General features: G+C 36.5%; 1 protein-coding gene across 1 annotated transcript in view; it reads right to left on the bottom strand.

Annotated features, from left to right (window-relative positions):
- Positions 1–525: 525 nt before the first annotated feature.
- LRRIQ3 (leucine rich repeats and IQ motif containing 3) overlaps positions 526–22137 on the bottom strand; it is a 172502-nt gene continuing 150890 nt past the window's right edge. The window contains exons 7-8 of the mRNA XM_003830588.5: positions 15740–16460; positions 526–1484 (exon numbers count right to left, since the gene is read on the bottom strand). Of these exons, the coding sequence (XP_003830636.1) occupies positions 1328–1484; positions 15740–16460 (878 nt within the window). The 3' untranslated portion in view covers positions 526–1327. The remainder of the gene's footprint in view (positions 1485–15739; positions 16461–22137) is intronic.

Genomic DNA, 22137 nt, shown 5'->3' with positions numbered 1-22137 from the left:
TAGGACACTAACACCCAGAACCCATAACATTTAAAACTTTACATGGGCTATAGTATGAGTAGACCTGGGTCTCCATATTTCTGTCTTCAATATTGGTTTTCTTACTACCCCACAAAGCCAGTACCAGATACGTTGGGTTTTTGTGATAGTAGCACTCCTATTTCGGTAACAAGTTCTCTACTGATTAAATCACTCATAGATGCTGGCCTAATATAGTTGATGTGGTTGCAAAGCCCTTAATATAACTGAATTTTCTTTTGGATGATGTAAAGCACAAAACAGGTATTCTCCATCATACTCCAAACAGGGATTTAGGAGGCCACGTTCTTTCTATCTGGGGAATTTTTTAAGCAACAATGTTTTAAAAGCTTACATATATAACCAATGAGTATTAAAGAGAAATTTTGAATAGCATTAGCTACATCATATTTAGTGAACAATGTCATAATTACAGTGAGACACCCATCTTTCTAGATATATGAAATCACTATTGAAAATGGATGCAAATTTTACAAAGGATTTTTATGTCTTTTTTAACAGTTTATTTTTCAAATTTTCTACCATTGGTATGTATTAAATAGACTTATGGTTAATATATACCATTTCTGTATATTTTATGATTCCAATATATAATTATATGGGTTCTCTCTTGCTTCTCTCCTCTGTCTTTTCCCTGTCTTCCCATATATACCAAACAGGGCAAACGCATCAAAAGTAAATATACAAAAATCTTACAGTCTTCAAGGAAGGTGATAAGAATGTTTAATTTACTTTTCATAGTTCATATTTTCTGAATTTTTACAACAGCATATATCACTGACAAAATATTGAAACCATACTTTAAAAAATAAATTCAGAAATTGTTTTAACAAAATAAGCAGGAAATATAATTACATATATAAAAGCAGGTAATAAAAGTCATCAACGTACACAGTGTCTTAATAAAAGTCAGCAGTTGGAGTAGAAATTACTATTCTAAGGTTTCCAGAAAAACCTAAATTAGCTTATGAATTGCTATATTTAGAAAGAATATGAAACAGAATATCAGCAATGTCATTGCAACATTGTCTGCAATAAATTAAATTAGTTTAATTGTTCCTTAGGCATCTGATCTAAGAAATTTTTCAGAGGTGCTAAGTCAACTTTAAGTTAAATTATGACCAAAAAGAGAAACATTTTAACTAATCTTTATATTTTTAGAAGACTTATATATAAATCCATCTTGTGATGTAGAGTATTTCTTGCTTTAGAGTATTATTTCAAATTCCTTCAACTAAAAATAATGACTATAATTTAAGATGATCATAGGATGTGATCTGGCATTGATTCATTTTATCAGTCCATTGGGAACTTTAAAGTCTAAATTTGTTTTCACAATTGCTACTTTTGTTTTAGCATCTTGAAGTCTTTCACAGGCTTTTTCAAAGGCAATCATATCCATAACAAATTTTTCTTCACAATGTCTTTTATATATTTCTTGAGATCTAAGAGAAGAAAGGTAATAGAATGAGATACTTTTAAATACTGAAACCATGGCAATCTATTAGACTGTTAATGATAATAATTAGATGTCTTCGAAATAGGCATATACAAGTGAGAAAGACAGAATTCCATTTATATAACTTGGTTATATCATTAAACAATACTCATATTAGACAAGTATTTATATCTATAAGCTATAATTAAAAATTCTCAACAACTATGGCTTAGATTTCCAAAGAGGCATCTAAACTACCCTATGTCATCACTTAAAATACAGCTACTTAAGCTTCACTAAACCCAAGCTACTTCTTCGACTCTGTTACGGACTGAATGCATTCCACCATATTCATATGTCAAAGTCCTAACTCCCAGTGTCTTTGAATGTGACTATTTGGAGATAAGGCCTTTAAGAAGTAGTTAAGGCTAAATGACATTATATGGGTAGGTCCTAATCCAATATAATTTGTGTACTTATAAGAAAAGGAAGCAAGAGCAGAGATGTGAGTGTACAGAAGAAAGGCCATGGGAGGACACAAGGCAAAGGTGGCCATCTGCAAGCCAAGGAGAGCGGGCTCAATAGAAACCACACCTGCTGACACTTTGTTCTTGGACTTCCAGCCTCCAGAACTGGGAGAAAATAAATTACTGTTTAAGCCACCCAGCCTGTGATATTTTGTTATGGCAGTCCTAGTAGACTAATACCCTGCCAAACCGGGGAAATGTCACAGGCCTTAGGAGATTTCATTCATTCATCCTTATTTATTCAACAATTATGTATTGTGATGCATGGCACTAACCTTAGATGCTGGAGACATAAATATGACATGATGTAACTACATGAAGCTTATCAAAAGTTAAGAGAAATAAATGTATATAAACATACAAATGAGATAGTATGGTTCATCGTGAAAACATTATGTAACAAGTCAGAGTGAGGAAAAACTTGAGTAAAAACTTGGTAAATATAAACTAAAGAGCAAGGAGGGGAAGATAAAAAAAGTTTAGAGTTAAAATAACCTTTGAACTGAATCTTGAAAGATGTGTATTTTCCAGTCAGAAAGTGGAAGAGAATTTTGTTCAAACTATTTTTATAGCACGAACATGGTCAAAACAAAGGTAGAGAGGGTAGCACAGCTTGGAATGCTCCAAGAACTGGCATCAATCTAATTGTCTGGGTCTTACAGTCTGGGAAGGAGAACAAGGAAGCAGGCAAGGCTGGAGAAACAAATTTAGGCCAGATCATAAAATACTTTATTTATGTGTAGGTATACTCAGAATTCTGAAGTTGAGGAGAGAAAGAGAGGGTGAAGTCTAAAAAGCCTGCAGCTTATTGATGATGTGATTTTGGACAAGATATTCATGTTCTTTCTCTCTCATTTTCTTCATTGTTAAGGAGATAATCTAACTCATAGGGTTAGTAAAGGACTAAGTGGGTTGATACATTAAAAATTCTTAGGTGAATGCCTAATATTAAATAATTCATTTTACTGGATGGATAATAGTGGCGTTCAACAGAAAGAAATGTAGGTAGAGCAACAAGACGGGAAGAAAGATTAGAGTTCTGACTGGAAATGGTTAGTGTTAAGAGCCTACTTATTCATGTGGTGATGCCCAGGGTGTTGAATATAGAGAAGTGAAGGCTTATAGTTAAGAGTACAGGTAGTAAAGCCATTCTGCTTGGCTCTGAAATGTATTGTTGGTGTGATTTTAGATAGGTTATTTAAGTTGTCTCTGTATTATTTTTTTTCATCTTTATAAAGAGGACATTTCAACTCACAGGGTTTAGTAGGAAGTAAATAAACTAACACATTTAAAATCCTTAAAGGAGTGCCTAGCATTTAATAATCATTTTAGTAGTAGCTAAAAGTTAGCTACTAGTACTATAAGCCTAGAAATCAGGAGAGTAGTCAGGTCTGGACGCGTAGCAGAGTAGAAATCATAGCAAAGGAATCTTGCACATGTAATTAAGGAAAGTAATTAAGTCAATAAATGTACTAAAATAGCCCTCCTACAGATAAACATTATAAGCTGTGAAGAAAATGTAAGTAAAAGAACTATTTAAAAGTCTTAAAGATTTTTGCACATTGATTTTGTATCCTGAGACTTTGCTGAAGTTGCTTATCAGCTTAAGGAGATTTGGGGCTGAGACAATGGGGTTTTCTAGATATACAATCATGTCATCTGCAAACAGGGACAATTTGACTTCCTCTTTTCCTAACTGAATACCCTTTATTTCTTTCTCCTGCCTGCTTGCCCTGGCCAGAACTTCCAACACTATGTTGAATAGGAGTGGCGAGAGAGGGCATCCCTGTCTTGTGCCAGTTTTCAAAGGGAATGCTTCCAGTTTTTGCCCATTCAGTATGATATTGGCTGTGGGTTTGTCATAAATAGCTCTTATTATTTTGAGGTAATTTATTGAGAGTTTTTAGCATGAACGGCTCTTGAATTTTGTCAAAGGCCTTTTCTGCATCTATTGAGATAATCACGTGGTTTTTGTCTTTGGTTCTGTTTATATGCTGGATTACGTTTATTGATTTGAGTATGTTGAACCAGCCTTGCATCCCAGGGATGAAGCCCACTTGATCATGGTGGATAAGCTTTTTGATGTACTGCTGGACTTGGTATGCCAGTATTTTATTGAGGATTTTTGCATCGATGTTCACCAGGGATATTGGTCTAAAATTCTCTTTTTTGTGTGTGTCTCTGCCAGGCTTTGGTATCAGGATGATGCTGGTCTCATAAAATGAGTTAGGGAGGATTCCTTCTTTTTCTATTGATTGGAATAATTTCGGAAGAAATGGTACCAGCTCCTTCTTGTACCTCTGGTAGAATTCGGCTGTGAATCCGTCTGGTCCTGGACTTTTTTGGTTGGTAAGCTATAAACTATTGCCTCAATTTCAGAGCCTGTTATTGGTCTATTAAGAGATTCAACTTCTTCCTAGTTTAGTCTTGGGAGGATGTATGTGTCAAGGAATTTATCCATTTCTTCTAGATTTTCTAGTTTATTTGCTCAGAGAGCCAAATCATGAGTGAACTCCCATTCACAATTGTTTCAAAGAGAATAAAATACCTAGGGATCCAACTTACCAGGGATGTGAAGGACCTCTTCAAGGAGAACTACAAACCACTGCTCAACAAAATAAAAGAGGACACAAACAAATGGTAGAATATTCCATGCTCATGGATAGGAAGAATCAATATCATGAAAATGGCCATATTGCCCAAGGTAATTTATAGATTCAGTGCCATCCCCATCAAGCTACCAATGACTTTCTTGGAAAAAACTACTTTAAAGTTCATATGGAACCAAAAAAGAGCCCACAATGCCAAGTCAATCCTAAGCCAAAAGAACAAAGCTGGAGGCATCATGCTACCTGACTTCAAACTATACTACAAGGCTACAGTAACCAAAAGAGCATGGTACTGGTACCAAAACAGAGATATAGACCAATGGAATAGAACAGAGCCCTCAGAAATAATACCACACATCTGCAACTATCTGGTCTTTGACAAACCTGACAAAAACAAGAAATGGGGAAAAGATTCCCTATTTAACAAATGGTGGTGGGAAAACTGGCTAGCCATATGTAGAAAGCTGAAACTGGATCCCTTCCTTACACCTTATACAAAAATCAATTCAAGATGGATTAAAGACTTAATGTTAGACCTAAAACCATAAAAACCCTAACAGAAAACCTAGGCAATACCATTCAGTACATAGGCATGGGCAAGGACTTCATGTCTAAAACACCAAAAGCAATGGCAACAAAAGACAAAATTGACAAATGGGATCTAATTAAACTAAAGAGCTTCTGCACAGCAAAAGAAACTACCATCAGAATGAAAAGACAACCTACAGAATGGGAGAAAACTTTTGCAATCTACTCATCTGACAAAGGGCTAATATCTAGAATCTACAAAGAACTCAAACAAATTTACAAGAAAATAACAAACAACCCCATCAAAAAGTGGGCAAAGGATATAAACAGACACTTCTCAAAAGAAGACATTTATACAGCCAACAGACACATGAAATAATGCTCATCATCACTGTCCATCAGAGAAATGCAAATCAAAACCACAGTGAGATATCATCTCACACCAGTTAGAATGGCGATCATTAAAAAGTCAGGAAACAACAGGTGCTGGAGAGGATGTGGAGAAATAGGAACACTTTTACACTGTTGGTGGGACTGTAGACTAGTTCAACCATTGTGGAAGACAGTGTGGCAATTCCTCAGGGATCTAGAACTAGAAATACCATTTGACCCAGCCATCCCGTTACTGGGTATATACCCAAAGGATTATAAAGCATGCTGCTATAAAGACACATGCACACGTTTGTTTATTGCAGCACTATTCACAAAAGCAAAGACTTGGAACCAACCCAAATGTCCAACAATGATAGACTGGATTAAGAAAATGTGGCACATATACACCATGGAATACTATGCAGCCACAAAAATTGATGAGTTCATGTCCTTTGTAGGGACATGGATGAAGCTGGAAACCATCATTCTCAGCAAACTATCACAAGGACAAAAAACCAAACACCGCATGTTCTCACTCATAGGTGGGAACTGAACTATGAGAACACTTGGACACAGGAAGGGGAATATCACACACCGGGGCCTGTTGTGGGGTGAGGGGAGAGGGGAGGGATAGCATTAAGAGATATACCTAATGTAAATGAGGAGTTACTGGGTGCAGCACACCAACATGGCACATGTATACATATGTAACAAACCTGCACGTTGTGCACATGGACCCTAGAACTTAAAGTATAATAAAAAATATATTTAAAAAAGTCTTAGAGAATGAGAAATATGAAATAATCAATTATATCATTATATCCATGTATACCAATGTCAAACAATTGGAAAATAAAATCAAGTGATTCCACTTACACTGTGACCAGAAAAGCATAAAATATTTAGACATAAATGTAATAAAAGATAGGCAAGGTCTATACCTAAAAATGATAAAATATTGCTAAAAGAAATTTAAAAAGATCTAAATTAATGGGGAGTTATATCATCTCAAAGATTATAAGATAATATTATTATGATGTCAATTTTTCCCAAGTAGATCTATGGATAAATAAAATTACAATTAATATGCCAAGAGCCTCTATGATAGAAATTAGAAATTAACATTTACATTTGTTTTAAATATATATTAATTTAATTCAGATTTATTTTAAATGTGTTAAATTTAAATGTTTTGAATTTATTAAAATTTAAATTTATATGAAAATGCAAAGGTCCTAGAACAACCAATACAATCTTGGGAAAACAGAACAAAGTTGGAATCTATTTTTCATTCCGCATAACAATTTACCCATAAATGTATTGGCTTACAACAACCACCTTATAATACCTCATAGTTTCATTAGGTCAGAAGTCCAGGCACATTGTGGCTAGTTGGGTTTTCTGCTTAGGTCTCACAAGGCTGAAATCAAGGTGTCAGCCAGAGCAATGGTTCTCATTTAGGTCTTGGGTCCTCATCCAGGATCAGTGGTTGTTGTCAGAATTCATTTTATTATCACTCTTTCCCTGTGCTTCCCTCTATTTTTAAGTCAGCAATATCATGTACAACCCTTCTTATACTTTGAATCTGATGTTGTCTTTTGTCTCTGTATTTATTTGAAAGGCTCATGTGATACATTGGGCGCATCTGGATAATTCAGAATAATTTCCTTATGTTAAGGTTAATTAAGCAATATCCTTAATTACATATTTAAAGTCCCTTTACCAACACATTCACAGGTGTGCTATCTCATCATATTCATAGTCCTGGGAATCAAGGAGGGCATGGTATCTATCTTCTTGGTAGCCATAATTCTGACTAACACAGCAGCCTTACATTACTTGATTTTAAAGATTATAAGAATTATAAGAGGAGAGTTTATTAGCTTTTAACAGAAAAATGGAAACCTAATCATGAGACAGCAGAAAAGGAAACTGTGGTAAATATAAAATATATAGAATTTTATAAATATGGATATAGGAAGTTGAATGAATTAAAGCTTGAAGTCCTAAAATTTCGTTGGGAAATAGATAAAGTATCTTGTTGAGAAGGAGAGGTCATAAGTGGTGTTTGAATAGAAAGCTGTACTGTTGAAGATTTTAAATGGCTCTTGTAGGTAAAAGGAGAAAGAGCAAGCAACTGTGGGAGCAGCTCAAGTTGGAGACCATAAAATTAATATTGGCATAAATCTGTGGGGCATTGATTTCTTCTAGACATTTTTATCCAAATACAGGAAATGAAGATAGATAGTTGAAATGTCCCAAGGGTTGTAAGGAACATTTTAGCTAATCAAGGCAATGAAATGAAAGAACTTTAGAGACACTGGAGAGAATGGACAAAATAATAATTGAATTAAAGAACCCCGGAGCCTACACTAGAAATGAAAATAAAAGTGTATAAAGGAGGTTATTTGATGGATGGGTGTCACCATATATTTGGAGGATATGTGTGGTGGAAGTAAAGGAAGAAAGGAGTTGAGGAAGAAAGGAGTTGAAAAGATAGATTTTAGTTATAAATAAATATATAGGAGTTGAAGATTTAAGAGGTGGGGCAGTTCCAAGTGATAAGAGGATCTTTGTATGTGTCTATGGAAATCAGTTTATTAACATCCGGTAGGATAAAGATTGTTGGTGTCCAAAAATGTCGATATTAGGTAATTGGGAGGGCTGTTCTTATGAATTTGGAAGTTAACAATGATTATGGCAGAAATTGGATGGAGAGAAAAAGCTTCATAAGTCAAAATGATGTAAAGACCACAGTAAATGAAGATGGTAGTATGGGAGGTCAATTGATGACCAAATAAGGACAAGTTGAAGATGATGTAATTGAAAAACCACTTTATTTTCTAGCTCTTCCATGCTAAGTGATACCCTACTTCAAAATGGACACCCTGCCCTCCTGGCTTGAACAGTATCATCACTTTCTCAGAGTACAGACATGAATATCTTAGAAAAACCCCTGACTAGCTTTTATCTGATATATAGATTCTTTCATTTCAAAGTCTGTCTTTAATTAATGTTTAACTACTCCTGTGGGTATTTTATTAACTTTCTAAATTAGAGCTTTATGGTTCCCCTTTTTTCTTTTACTCTTTCTCATTCCACATAGCAGGATTAGGGAGCTACATTCTCAATAATGACTTCACTAGTTATTGAAATTTATCAGAATGCTTTTAGGTCAAGAGAATAAAGAATCATCAGCGGAAAAAGTATCAGAATTGAAAAATTTCAGAAGTCTCCAGTTAGATTTCACTTTTTGATCACATCTTCTTTCTGTATATTGATACCTAATCTTTATTTGAAAATATTTAGAGTAAAACTCAAAGATGCCTACTGGAACATACTACTCACATAACCAAAACATTGCCCTATTCTTATGTGCTCTGCAGGTTAATACTTTTGCAGTAGCTTATGAGAGAAGATAATTCAGTTAACATATATTAGGATGCTTATTTGAGTCTGTATTCTTTAAAAATTAATTATGGCCAGATATTCATTTTACTGTGAAAAAACTAAGCTGATTATATTAGATTGATTTGCACTAGATTTGTATTTCAATACATACTAGCTTTCATTTTCTTTTCCAAAATACTTTTTTAAATTAAAATAAGTTATAGGAAATATTTCCAAAGCACACACAGACACACACACACACACACACACACACACACACACACACACACACACACCACAAAGTGTCCACTAAAGAAAATGATTTTAAATTTGGAAGGGGAAATATATAGTATTTTTCATACGTAATAAAGTATTACATAAAACACATCAGTAAATAGCTTAAATTGCTTATAAGTAGGAAAAGGCAAATGCTTTTTTTTATTTAAAACTTCTTTCTAGCACAGGCTTTTAAAAACGATGCTGTTAAAAAATTTAAATAAAATAAGCAGTTCTGAAGATCTCTAAGTGTTTCTATACAAGCCTTAAATATGTATGTACATAATTTGGCCATTTGAAATAGCACTAGGATAAAACTGTGGCTGATCAGTTTCAATGTAATATCAGAGAAAAAATGTGTGAAAGACTTTGAAAGGGTAAAAGAAAATTACTAGGAGTCCTGGCTAGTACACCCTTCAGAACTATCTGTGCCTTTCAATCTCCGTGAACAATTTTACAACTCTAAATTAAGAAAAACTGTGAGCAATACAAATGATTCTTGTTTATAGAGATATAAATAATTGTGTTCAGCTAAGTTACGTTTGATTATTGCCCAGTGAATATTGACTAGTTTTGCACCTATCTGTGAATTTAGTTTAGCATTTTTGATTGCCAATATCAATATAGACATAGAAGTAGACATAGACATAGACATAGATATAATATATAGATAGATAAATGCTCTTTGATTTCTCATAACCGATTTATTCTTTAATGAGTTAAATGATATCTTTGGCATGTGCTCATTTTATATTTATATGGGTCATGGTTTTATGTTCTTAAAAATGTTCCTTGGCAATTAATAAAATTTAAATTTACTAACTGTAAGTTAAAATATTTTGAGTCAACAAAGCTCCTACTTTACCAAATTTGGTTTAAAATTTTAAAATCTTCACCATAAAACAATTTCTATTTTTGCAATTGTTTGAGAAAGTTTTGTCCGAAGTGTGCCCTAAGAATTATTTTCTGAGATATTTCTTGAAAGGAAAGTTTTATGGTAAAACACATGTGTAAAATGCAATATATCTTTCTGGTAGGAATCCTAATGGTCTTTATTGCACAACTATCTACTGAGACTTAGAGGCTCTTTTTAATCAAGTTGATGTTTCTCAAGCAATTGCACTGTCAACTACTCTTCATAAACTTTCTGCTATAGGTACAGGAATAGTCACGATCTCCTTGATCTCCCCTAGCTTTACCTATTTTGAACTTTCCAATTTGCTTATCCTCTTCTCCTTGCCTCACCTCTCTACTATAATGGTCTCCTCTCACCTCTCTGCTTTTCCAATGTGAATCAACAATTGTACTTCTCCTACTACTATTTTTTGTAACAATTGAAATGTATGCTTATGTTTGCCACTGGACTGTGAGTTCTTAGAGGATCAAGAATATCTTATTCATCTTTGTATGGCAGGGCAAGGGAGAATTTAAGTGAAGTAACACTCTGGTTTAGTTAAGGCTTCTCTTTGAAGGTTTTGATTTTGGAGTAGCAAAAAATGCTGCCCCCAAATATGGCACATTGGCACACTAGATATTTTAAGCTGAAGGAAACTGAGAAACTTGCAGAAGCAGAAAGATTGCTCTCAACTTCCGCCTCCTGTCTTTTAAACACTGTGACAAGTGCCATGCTTTAAACCATGAGGGAAGGAATCTTATATAGAAAGGCCAAGAAGAATCTGAACAAACAGGCCTTGCTTGGTACCCCAGTTTATTACCATTAGGTCATACCCTTTTCTTTCTGTTCCAATCATACTTCTACAAAATTGTCTATTCTTCATCAAATCTAAGCATAAAAATAGTTGTCCCTGGGTCTTCATTTTAGAAAGCTTCTAGGTCACATAACATTTTGATGAAATAAATTTGTTATGCCTTTTCTTGCTAATCTGTCTTTGTTATAGAAGTGTCAGCCATAAACCCATTAATGTACCCGAAATTTTAATTGTCTATTCATAATGTTTGTGTTATTGCTGGTATTATTATGTAACTCTGTTAATCTCATTGCTTTTTGCCGTATTTCCCACCTCAATTTTCAGTTTCTTGGGCCAAATGATCTTTACATGACTACATCACCTGTAAGAGAACTCTTCAAGAGCTAGAAATGAATTACTACTTGAATTATTTGAATTGAAGGTAGGTACTACTTAGTAGAAGCACCAATGATCACAGAGGGGCAGAAAAAAATGTGCAGGGCAAATTTACTGCCATGAATTAAGCACTTGTACTAAGAAGTTTACTTAGTCTAATGATTAGTGAAGCTACTTTCGTAACTTGGTTAATTACATTTTTACTCTATGTTTAATATTATTCTGATTATTTATCTTCATTGTAAAAGCATTTAGAAAAAATATACATTGCTTCTTATTCTAAATGACTTAAGTACAAATACGTAAAAAGCACTCTCTTCTCAGTGGTTGTTACATGACTTAAATGAGTTTATATACAACCTTTACTAATTGAGGTTCTCGCCTATTTTCCTCAAGAAATGTGTGTTGAATAAATTTGTTAACTAGGTACTATACTGGGCATTGAAATAGATGGAGTGAATAATACAAAGACTTGATTATTTTCTTGAGGGGGTGGGGCCAAAATGGCTGACTAGAAGCAGCAGTGATTGGAGGCTGTCATCAAAAAGAACCATAACTGCCTCCAAATCCTGCACTGGCAACTGAGGTATGCAGGGTCTTCATCAAAACTGACTAGGGCCAGGTGAGGTGACTCACACCTGTAATCCCAGCAATTTGGGAGGCTGAGGGGGGCGGATCACCTGAGGTCAGGAGCTGGAGACCAGTCTGGCCAACATGGTGAAACCCTGTCTCTACTAAAAATACAAAAAATGGCTTGGTGTGGTGGCGGACGCTTGTAATCCCATACTCACGAGGCTGAGGCAGGAGAATCATTTGGGAGGTGAAGGGTGCAGTGAGCCAAGATCATGCCATTGCACTCCAGCTTGGGCAACAAGAGTGAAACTGTGTCTCAAAACAAAACAAAACAACAAACAAACAAACAACAACAACAAAAAAACAAGAACTGACTAGGCAGCTGGTATGACCCATGGAGAGGAAGGAAGAGCAGTGTGCTGTGGTGGCCCACCTAAGAGCCACACGGGGCAGGGGAGCCCCCACACCCCAGTCAAGGGAGGTGGTGAGTGTGCTACCCAGCCTAGGAAACCGTGCTTTTTCCATGGAACTGTGCAACCCAAGGATTGGAGGATCCCACTAATGAACCCATTCCACTGGGAAGCCATGCAGATTCTCAACAGCTACTCAACTAGAATCTGCTTAAGCCTCCCAGGGGAGGGGCAACCAGCACCACAGCTGCCGCTGCCTACTGTCTAAGCTGCCTGAGGTCCTTAGGGGAGGGGCACCAGCCAACACTGGGACTGATAGCTGCCTAACACATTAAGCTCCCAGGGTGGGTATAGGGCAACAGCCATCTCTATAGCTCCAGGATATGCTTTTCCCCTGATGGAGCCAGGGAGGCTGGATGGCTTGGTCCCAAGAGGTATCCCCCACAGCCCAAAACACCGCCTGTGGCAGGCTGCAGCCAGAATGCCTCTTCAGGCCTGACCCTGACCCATCCCTCCTCACTGGGTGGGGTCTCCCTGCAGGAACTCCAACAACTCCAGCCAGGGGCTCAGGGACAGAAGCCTGATCTCCCTGGGCCTGAGCCCCCAGGGTGAGGGGTGGCCACAGTCTCTGCAGACCAGCAGACTTAACCTTTCCTCCTGCTAGTTCTGAGGAAACTGGGCAGCCCAGAGAAGTGGGTTTCCCCCCAGCAAAACACACCTTTCACCAAGGGATGGTCAAAGTGCTTCATTAAACAGGTCCTGCTCCCTGTGCCACTCAACTGGGTGAGACTCTTAAACAGGGATTGTCAGACACCCTATACATGAGCATTCCTACTGAGATCAGGTAGGTGCCTCTCGAGGTCAGAGATCCCAAAAGAAGAAGCAGGCACTCATCTCTGCTGTTCTCCAACCTCCTCAAGTGACATCTCCAGGCACAGGAGTGAACCAGATGAATAGTGCTTGAAGCGAACCTCTGGCAAACCTCAGCAGCCCTACAGAAGAGGGACCTGACCATTGAAATAAAAACAATCAAAGAGAAAACAACAACAATAGTATCAGCAAAAAAGAATTCCCAACTAAAGCCCTATCCAAGGGTGAGCAGCCTCAAACATCAAAACTAGACATACTCATGAAGATGAGAACAAATCAATGAAAAAATGCTGCAAAACCAAAAGGCCAGAGTTCCTCCTCTCCTCCAAATGATCATAATGCCTCTCCAGCAAGGGTGCAGAACTGGACAGAGGATGAGATGGGTGGATTGACAGAAGTAGGCTTCAGAAGGTGGGTAATAATAAACGCCACTAAGCTAAAGAAGCATGTGCTAAAGTTCTTAGCAAAGAAGGTAAGAACCCTGATAAAAAGTTAGAGAAGGTGCTAACTAGAATAACCAGTTTAGAGAGGAACATAAATGACCTGATGGAGCTGAAAACATAGCACGAGAACTTAGTGAAGCATACACAAGTATCAACAGGTGAATTGACCAAGTAGAAGAAACGATATCAGAGTTTGAAGACTACCTTGCTGAAATAAGTCATGAAGACAGGATTAGAGAAAACAGAATGAAAGGAATGAACAAAATCTCTGAGAAATATGGGACTATGTAAAAAAAAAAAAACGAACCTATGACTGACTGGAGTACCTGAAGGAGATGGGGAGAAGGGAATCAAGCTGGAAAACACATGTCAGGATACTATCTAGGAGAACTTCCCAAACCTAGCAAGAAAAGCCAACATTCAAATTCAGGAAATACAGAGAACACCACTAGGATACTCCATGAGAAGATCAACCCCAAGACACATATGGGCAGCCAGAGAGAAAGGCCAAGTAATCTACAAAGGGAAGCACATCAGACTAACAGTGGACCTCTCAGCAGAAACCCTACAAGCCAGAAGAGAGTGGGGACCAATATTCATCATTCTTAAAGAAAACAATTTTCAACACAGAATTTCATATTCAGCCAAACTAAGCTTCATAAGTGAAGGAGAAATAAAATCCTTTCCAGACAAGCAAATGCTGAGGGATTTCATCACCACCAGGCCTGCCTTGCAAGAGCTCCTGAAGGAAGCACTAAACATGGAAAGGAAAAACCGGTACCAGCCACTGCAAAAACACATCAAAATATAATGACCAATGACACTATGAAGAAACTGTACCAACTAGTGTGCAAAATAACCAGATAGCATCATGATGACAGGATCAAATTCACACATAAAAATATTAACCTCAAGTGTAAATGGGCTAAATGCCCCAATTAAAAGACACAGACTGGCAAATAGTATAAAGAGCCAAGACCCATCAGTGTGCTGTGTTCAGGAGACCCATCTCACGTGCAAAGACACACATAGGCTCAAAATAAAGGAATGGAGGAACATTTACCAAGCAAATGGAAAGGAAAAAAGAAAAAAAAACAAGGGTTGCAATCCTAGTCTCTGACAAAACAGACTTTAAACCAACAAAAATCAGAAAGACAAAGAAGGGCATTACATAATGGTAAAGAGATCAATGCAACAAGAAGAGCTAACTATCCTAAATATATATGCACCCAATACAGCAGCACCTGGATCCATAAAGCAAGTTCTTAGAGACCTACAAAGAGACCTAGTCTCCCACACAATAATAGTGGGAGACTTTAATACCCCACTGTCAATATTAGACTGATTAATGAGACATAAAATTAACAAGGATATTCAGGACTTTAACACAGCTCTGGATCAAGTGGACCTAATAGACATCTACAGAATTCTCTACACCAAATCAACAGAATATACATTCTTCTCAGTGCCACATGGCACTTATTCTAAAATTGACCACATAATTGGAAGTAAAACCATCCTCAGTAAATGCAAAAGAACTGAAATCATAGCAAACAGTCTCTCACACCACAGTGCAATCAAAGTAGAGCTCAGGATTAAGACACTCACTCAAAACCACACAATTACATGGAAATTGAACAACATGCTCCTGAATGACTCCTGAGTAAATAATGAAATTAAGGCAGAAATCAATGTTATTTGAAACCAGTGAGAACAAAGACACAACATACCAGAATCTCTGGGACACAGCTAAAGCAGTATTAAGAGGGAAATTTATAGCACTAAATACCTACATTGGAAAGCTGGAGAAAGATCACAAAATGACACCCTAACATCAGAATTAAAAGAGCTAGAGGCCGGACACGTTCGCTCATGCCAATTGAGGTTGATAGCACTGGTCAAGAGGCTGATGATGATGCCATTTGTGACAAGAAGAACAACTCATAACTAAGAGGTAGATAGGTTTTGTTGCACAGGTGGAGAGATGGGGAAAGACAGAGTTATTTTATTGCCTTATCTTTGGTAATATATTAGTACATTATTTGTTATTTGTTTTAATTTTTCAAAGTAGAATGTACTATGTTATAAACATAATACTAATTATTAGGTCTTAAAATTTAGCATGCAATATTCACATGTAATTGACTTTAATGCTTCTGTTATATCTAAATTGTACCTACCTAACTTTTTTCATTTCTTTAAGTAAATTCTTTCCATATTTTTCTGCTTTTAGTTTTTGCTTAACAATCAGGCTTTTCTCTTTTAGGACAGCCTCATTCTTCTTCAGTCTGTCAATTTTAAGTAGTCCTCTGGTCAAAAGAGTGCGCTCATTATTTAAGTTTTGAACTAATAAACGCTCTGCAGCCTTTTGGGATTTTTCTTTTAGAAACAGAGCTTTTCTCTCTCTAGCTTTTTCAAGGTAGTTGAATCTGTTTTGCCAAACTTGTCGTAAACTGTTCTGAATTGTCTCTTTATTTTCTTCAATTCGTTTTTGTGTAGCATATTTTTTCTGACTCAAATGTTCATTAACAGTTACTCTAACTCTTTCTCGAGCAACCTGTGCCATGGCTACAACTCTTACTTTTTCTTTATGGTATTCCTGCTTCTTTTGTTCTGTGTAATATTTGTCAATATCACTAAATGTTCGGAGTTTCATACCAGCTCTTTGTGTTGCAAAAAACTCTTTCATACTCCGCTCCAATCGTATGTCTTTTTTAATGATTGGCTTTGGATGAGTAGTATAGATTGGCTGAGGATATGCAGGAAAAAAATGTTGTTTTTTCTCTCTCAATACTGCATTATTCTTCAATGAACCTGAAGTGTATATGGGTAGTTTGAAAACTGATATCCTAAAACTGGCATCCAATTTTTCATCCACAATTTCATCTTCAGACTCCTGACCTACATCAAACAGAAGCAAATATTATACATTATACAAGAGCTAAGCACATTTTATTTTCTCTCCAAATATATCAATAAACTTGATAAGAACCTGTTATTTACTTTACTAAGAAGAATTTTTCCCAAGTACCTTTTCAACTTGTGATTTAATAGTAACTTTGGAGAAGAAAATCACTATTAAAACGTTTTCACATAGAAATGCACTGAATCTAATTCTTATATTTTCTGTATTATCTTCCACAATTACTTAACTTGCACTGACTCAATAGCAGCATCTTATCACATACTTAGTACTACTTAACCACACATATTATTTTTTCATATAGTTTGCTAAAAGAAACAAAGTTTAATTAAGCAAAGAATAATTCATGAACTGGGTAGCACCGAGAACCAGTGAAAATTTAGAAAACTCTGCGTAATAAATGAGCAGGGAGTATTTATACTTAGAAAATGGAAGAAATATAGAAACAGCTTGATTGGTTATGGTTCAATTTTGCCTTATTTGGACATAATCGTATCAGTTGGTGGCCTGTGATTGGCTGAAGCTTGACTGCTGTGATTGGCTATGACTTAGTTATCTTTTACAAAAATATACCCGTAAGTTAGGCTTTCAGTTTGTTTACATACTAAGTTAGGTTGCAATTCATTATGTAAGGACTCAAGGAACAGAGGCAGCCTTAGGCCACATTTAACAAGTTATTAGTATGTCATATTTGCAAAGGGCATTGTAATCCATTTTACCTTATTTTTCTTAACTCTGGTGGAAAACAGTAGCAGCCATCAATCGTTTTTCCCTTTTTTGGACAGACAAAATTACTAAAACTCTTAGCTTCCTTTGCTTTCCTTTGTGTGACCATGGGCTAAGTCCTTTTTAATAGAGTGTGAACACAATTGTTATGTGTTATTCCTTGTCCAAGGGATTGTTTTAAGAAACAATGTGCACCTTCTTTCCACTACGTAGAGACGAGAATGAAACCCCAAAAGATGGTGGAACCATAAGATAGAAGCCGCCTACCTGCCTGAATCACTTGTTGAAAAAACTTCTCATGGACCAGAATTATCCAAGTTGGGTCACTTATGAAGCCAGAAATCAAAAGTAATTATGTTTCAGTCAATATGCATTTCTGGGTCTATTTGTTACTATACCCAACCTAATTAATACAATAAATTGAATCACATTGTTGTTTGCATATTTACTTTTTGACAAACCTATTAATGAATTCAGAATCAGGTGACAAATACAAGTATAAAAGTTATGCTTGTTAATTAAGGAGAAAAAGATGTTTCTTGATTTCTTCCACTTATTAAAATTACATTCCTGCTAACTCTAGTCTACAAGGGTTTGATCTTCCTTAGAAAATTACCTTGTCTTTATGTGTAAAAATGTCAAATATGATGCTGGTGGTTTTATGGAAGTTAAGGGAACTATGAAGAAGGGCAGGGCTTGTAGTCTAGACGGACAGTAGAAAATAATTGAATAGGCAAGATTTTTCACAAAAGGCTACAGGAGTATCAACGTTGGAAAAGTAAGTAAATTCTACAGCAAAGTAGGAAATCAAGTCTAGCAAATAGAAAAGGCAGTCCATCAGGATACAAAGCCAAAGTGTCCAGAAATAAACACTAAATATGTGTGTCTAAAGCAAGAGACTGAGGAGCCAAAGTGTCAAAAGTCAGAGTCTCTCATTAGTTGGTTGAACGTAGTCCCATTAACACTTTTAAAAGTCTCCTAATTTCTTTCTCTGTTTTCAGAATCTCTGTTTCAAGAAATCACTCACTGCTATATTTATCTTTCTTAAGTAGGGTTCTAACAACATTGTACCTTATACACAAACAAAGGAAGACAAAATCTTTATGGCTTTCCACCCATAGTCTGAAGAATAGTTTCCATTTTTGGCCTAGGATTATATAATATCAGAAAAGAGCGACATATTTTTCCCCAACACATGCATCATATCTTATCATCATTGGGCCTTTGCTTCTATTATTTTAAGTTTTGCTCAGTATGCTGTTTTTCTTATCTGTATCTGTTCATATTCTACGCATTCTTCCATGTCTTTTCACATGTCATATTTTCCTTATTGCTTAAAAAAGAATTCATATGTTTTAAACTATCACATATGTTTTTCCTGATAGAATTAATCATATTCCACTTACATTAAAGCTCTATGTAGTAGTTTTTAGCTATAGGATCGAACTTGATATAACCTTCTTATGAGTAAGGATTTACTACTTTGGTCTTTGATGCTACATTCCCAGCCCCTAGCCTACTATTTTGCACAGTTTGGTTTGTGCAGCAATGTAGTTGAGATGTGTGTCCCCTCCAAATCCCATGTTGAAATGCAATCCCCAATGTTGGATATTGGGCCTAGTGAGAGGTGTTTGGGACATGGGGTAGACCCCTCATGAGTGGCTTGGTGCCCTCTCGTGATAATGAGAGAGTTCCTGTTATATGGTAGTTCATATGAGAGCTAGTTGTTTAAAAAAGTCTGGCACCTCTGTCTTCATGTGATATGCCAGCTCCCACATCACCTTCTGCCATAATATTAAGGGAAATTTATAGCACTAAATGCCCACAGGAGAAAGCAAAAAAATCTAAAATTGACACCCTAATATCACAATTAAAAGAACTAGAGAACAAAGAGCAAACAAATTCAAAAGCTAGCAGAAGACAAGAAATAACTAAGATCAAAGCAGAACTGAAGGAGACAGAGTCACAAAAAACCCTTCAAAAAATCAATGAATCCAGGAGCTGGATTGTTGAAAACATCAACAAAATAGACCACTAGCCAGACTAATAAGAATAAAAGAGAGGAGAATCAAATAGATGCAATAAAAAATGATAAAGGGGATATCACCACCGATTCCATAGAAAATACAAACTACCATCAGAGAATACGATAAACACCTCTATGCAAATAAACTAGAAAATCTAGAAGAAATGGATAAATTGCTGGACACATACACTCTTCCAAGACTAAACCATGAAGAATTTGAATCCCTGAATAGACCAATAACTAGTTCTGAAATTGAGGCAGTAATTAATAGCCTACCAACCAAAAAAAGTCCAGGACCAGAGGGATTCACAGCCGAATTCTACCAGAGGTACTAAGAGGAGCTGGTACCATTCCTTCTGAAACTATTTCAAACAAGAGAAAAAGAGTGAATCCTCCTTAACTCATTTTATGGGGCAAGCATCATCCTGATACCAAGACCTGGCACAGACATAACAAAAAAAGAAAATTTCAGGCCAATATCCCTGATGAACATTGATCCGAAAATCCTCAATAAAATACTGGCTAACTGAATCCAAAAGCATATCAAAAAGCTTATCCACCACTATCAAGTCAGCTTCATCCTTGAGATGCAAGCCTTGTTCAACATATGCAAATCAATAAACATAATCTAGCACATAAACGGAACCAGTGATAAAAGCCACATGATTGTCTCAATAGTTGCAGAAAAGGCCTTCGACAAAATTCAGCAGGCTTCATGCTAAAAATGTTCAATATACTAGGCATTGATGGAACGTATCTCAAAATAATAAGAGCTATTTATGACAAACCCACAGCCAACATCATACTGAATGGGCAAAAACTGGCAGCATTCTCTTTGAAAACCAGCACAAGACAAGGTTGCCCTCTCTCACCACTCCTATTCAACATAGTATTGGAAGTTCTGGCCAGGGCAATCAGGCAGGAGAAAGAAATAAACGGTATTCAAGTAGGAAAAGAGGAAGTCAAATTGTCTCTGTTTGCAGATGGCATGATTGTATATTTAGGAAAACCCATCATCTCAGCCCAAAATCTCCTTAAACTGATAAGCAACTTCAGCAAAGTCTCAGGGTACAAAATCAATGTGCAAAATACACAAGTACTCCTATATACCAATAAAAGACAAACAGCCAATTCATGAGTGAACTCCCATTCACAACCACTGCAAAGAGAATAAAATACCTAGGAGTACAGCTAACAAGGGATGTGAGGGACCTCTTCAAGGAGAACTACAAACCACTGCTCAAGGAAATAAGAGAGGACACAAACAAATGGAAAAACATTCCATCCTCATGGATAGGAAGAATCAATATCATTAAAATGGCCGCACTGCCCGAAGCAATTTATAGATTTAATGCTATCCCGATCAGGCTACTATTGACTCTCTTCACAGAATTGGAAAAAACTACTTTAAAGTTCATATTGAACCAAAAAAGAGCCTGCATAGCCAAGACAATCCTAAGCAAAAAGAACAAAGCTGGAGGCATCATGCTACCTGACTTCAAACTATACTACAAGGCTACAGTAACACAAACAGCATGGTACTGGTACCAAAACAGATATATAGACCAATGGAACAGAACAGAGGCCTCAGAAATCATGCCACATATCTACAACCATCTGATCTTCAACAAACCTGACAAAAACAAGAAATGGGGAAAGGGTACCCTAATTAATAAATGGTGCTAGGAAAACTGGCTAGCCATATGCTAGCTGAAACTGGATCCCTACCTTACACCTTATACAAAAATTAACTCAAGATGGATTAAAGACTTAAACCTAAAGCCATAAAAACTCTAGAAGAAAACCTAGGCAATACCATTCAGGACATTGGAATGGGCAAAGGCTTCATGACTAAAACAACAAAAGCAACAGCAACAAAAGCCAAAATAGACAAATGGGATCTGATTAAACTAAAGAGCTTCTGCACAGCAAAAGAAACTATCATCAGAGTGAACAAGCAACCTACAGAATGGGAGCAAAATTTTGCAATCTGTCCATCTGATGTAGGCCTAATATCCAGAATCTACAAAGAACTTAAACAGATTTACAAGAAAAAAAACAAACAACCCCATCAAAAAGTGGGCAAAGGATATGAACAGACATTTCTCAAAAGAAGGCATTTATGTGGCCAAAAAACATATGAGAAAAAGCTCATCATCTCTGGTCATTATAGAAATGCAACACAAAACCACAATGAGATACCATCTCACACCAGTAAGAATGGCAATCATTAAAAAGTCAGGAAACAACAGATGCTGGAGAGGATGTGGGGAAATAGGAATGCTTTTACACTGTTGGTGGAAGTGTAAATTAGTTCAACCATTGTGGGAGACAGTGTGGCGATTCCTCCAGGATATAGAACCAGAAATACCCAGCAATCCCATTACTAGGTATATGCCCAAAGGATTATAAATCATTCTACTATAAAGACACATACACACGTATGTTTATTGTGGCACTGTTCACTATAGGAAAGACTTGGAACAAACCCAAATGCCCATCACTGATAGACTGGATAAAGAAAATGTGGCACATATACACCACAGAATACTATGCAGCCATAAAAAAGGATGAGTTCATGTTCTTTGTGGGGACATGGATGACACTGGAAACCATCATTCTCAGCAAACTAACACAAGAATAGATAACCAAACACCACATGTTCTCACTCATAAGTGGGAGTTGAACAATGAGAACACATGGGCACAGAGAGAGGAACATGACATACTGGGACCTGTTGGGGTGTGATGGGCTAGGGGACGGATAGCATTAGGAGAAATACCTAATGTATCTGATGGGTTGATGGGTGCAGCATACCACCATGGCACGTGTATACCTATGGAACAAACCTGCACTTTCTGCACATGTACCCCAGAAATTAAAGAAATTAAAGTATATATATA

This window comes from Pan paniscus, chromosome 1 (genome assembly GCF_029289425.2).
Source record: "Pan paniscus chromosome 1, NHGRI_mPanPan1-v2.0_pri, whole genome shotgun sequence".
In the NCBI taxonomy this organism is placed as follows: Eukaryota; Metazoa; Chordata; class Mammalia; order Primates; family Hominidae; genus Pan; species Pan paniscus.
The sequence above is the reverse complement of the archived record's forward strand: the minus strand, read 5'-3'. Positions and strand labels throughout refer to the sequence as shown.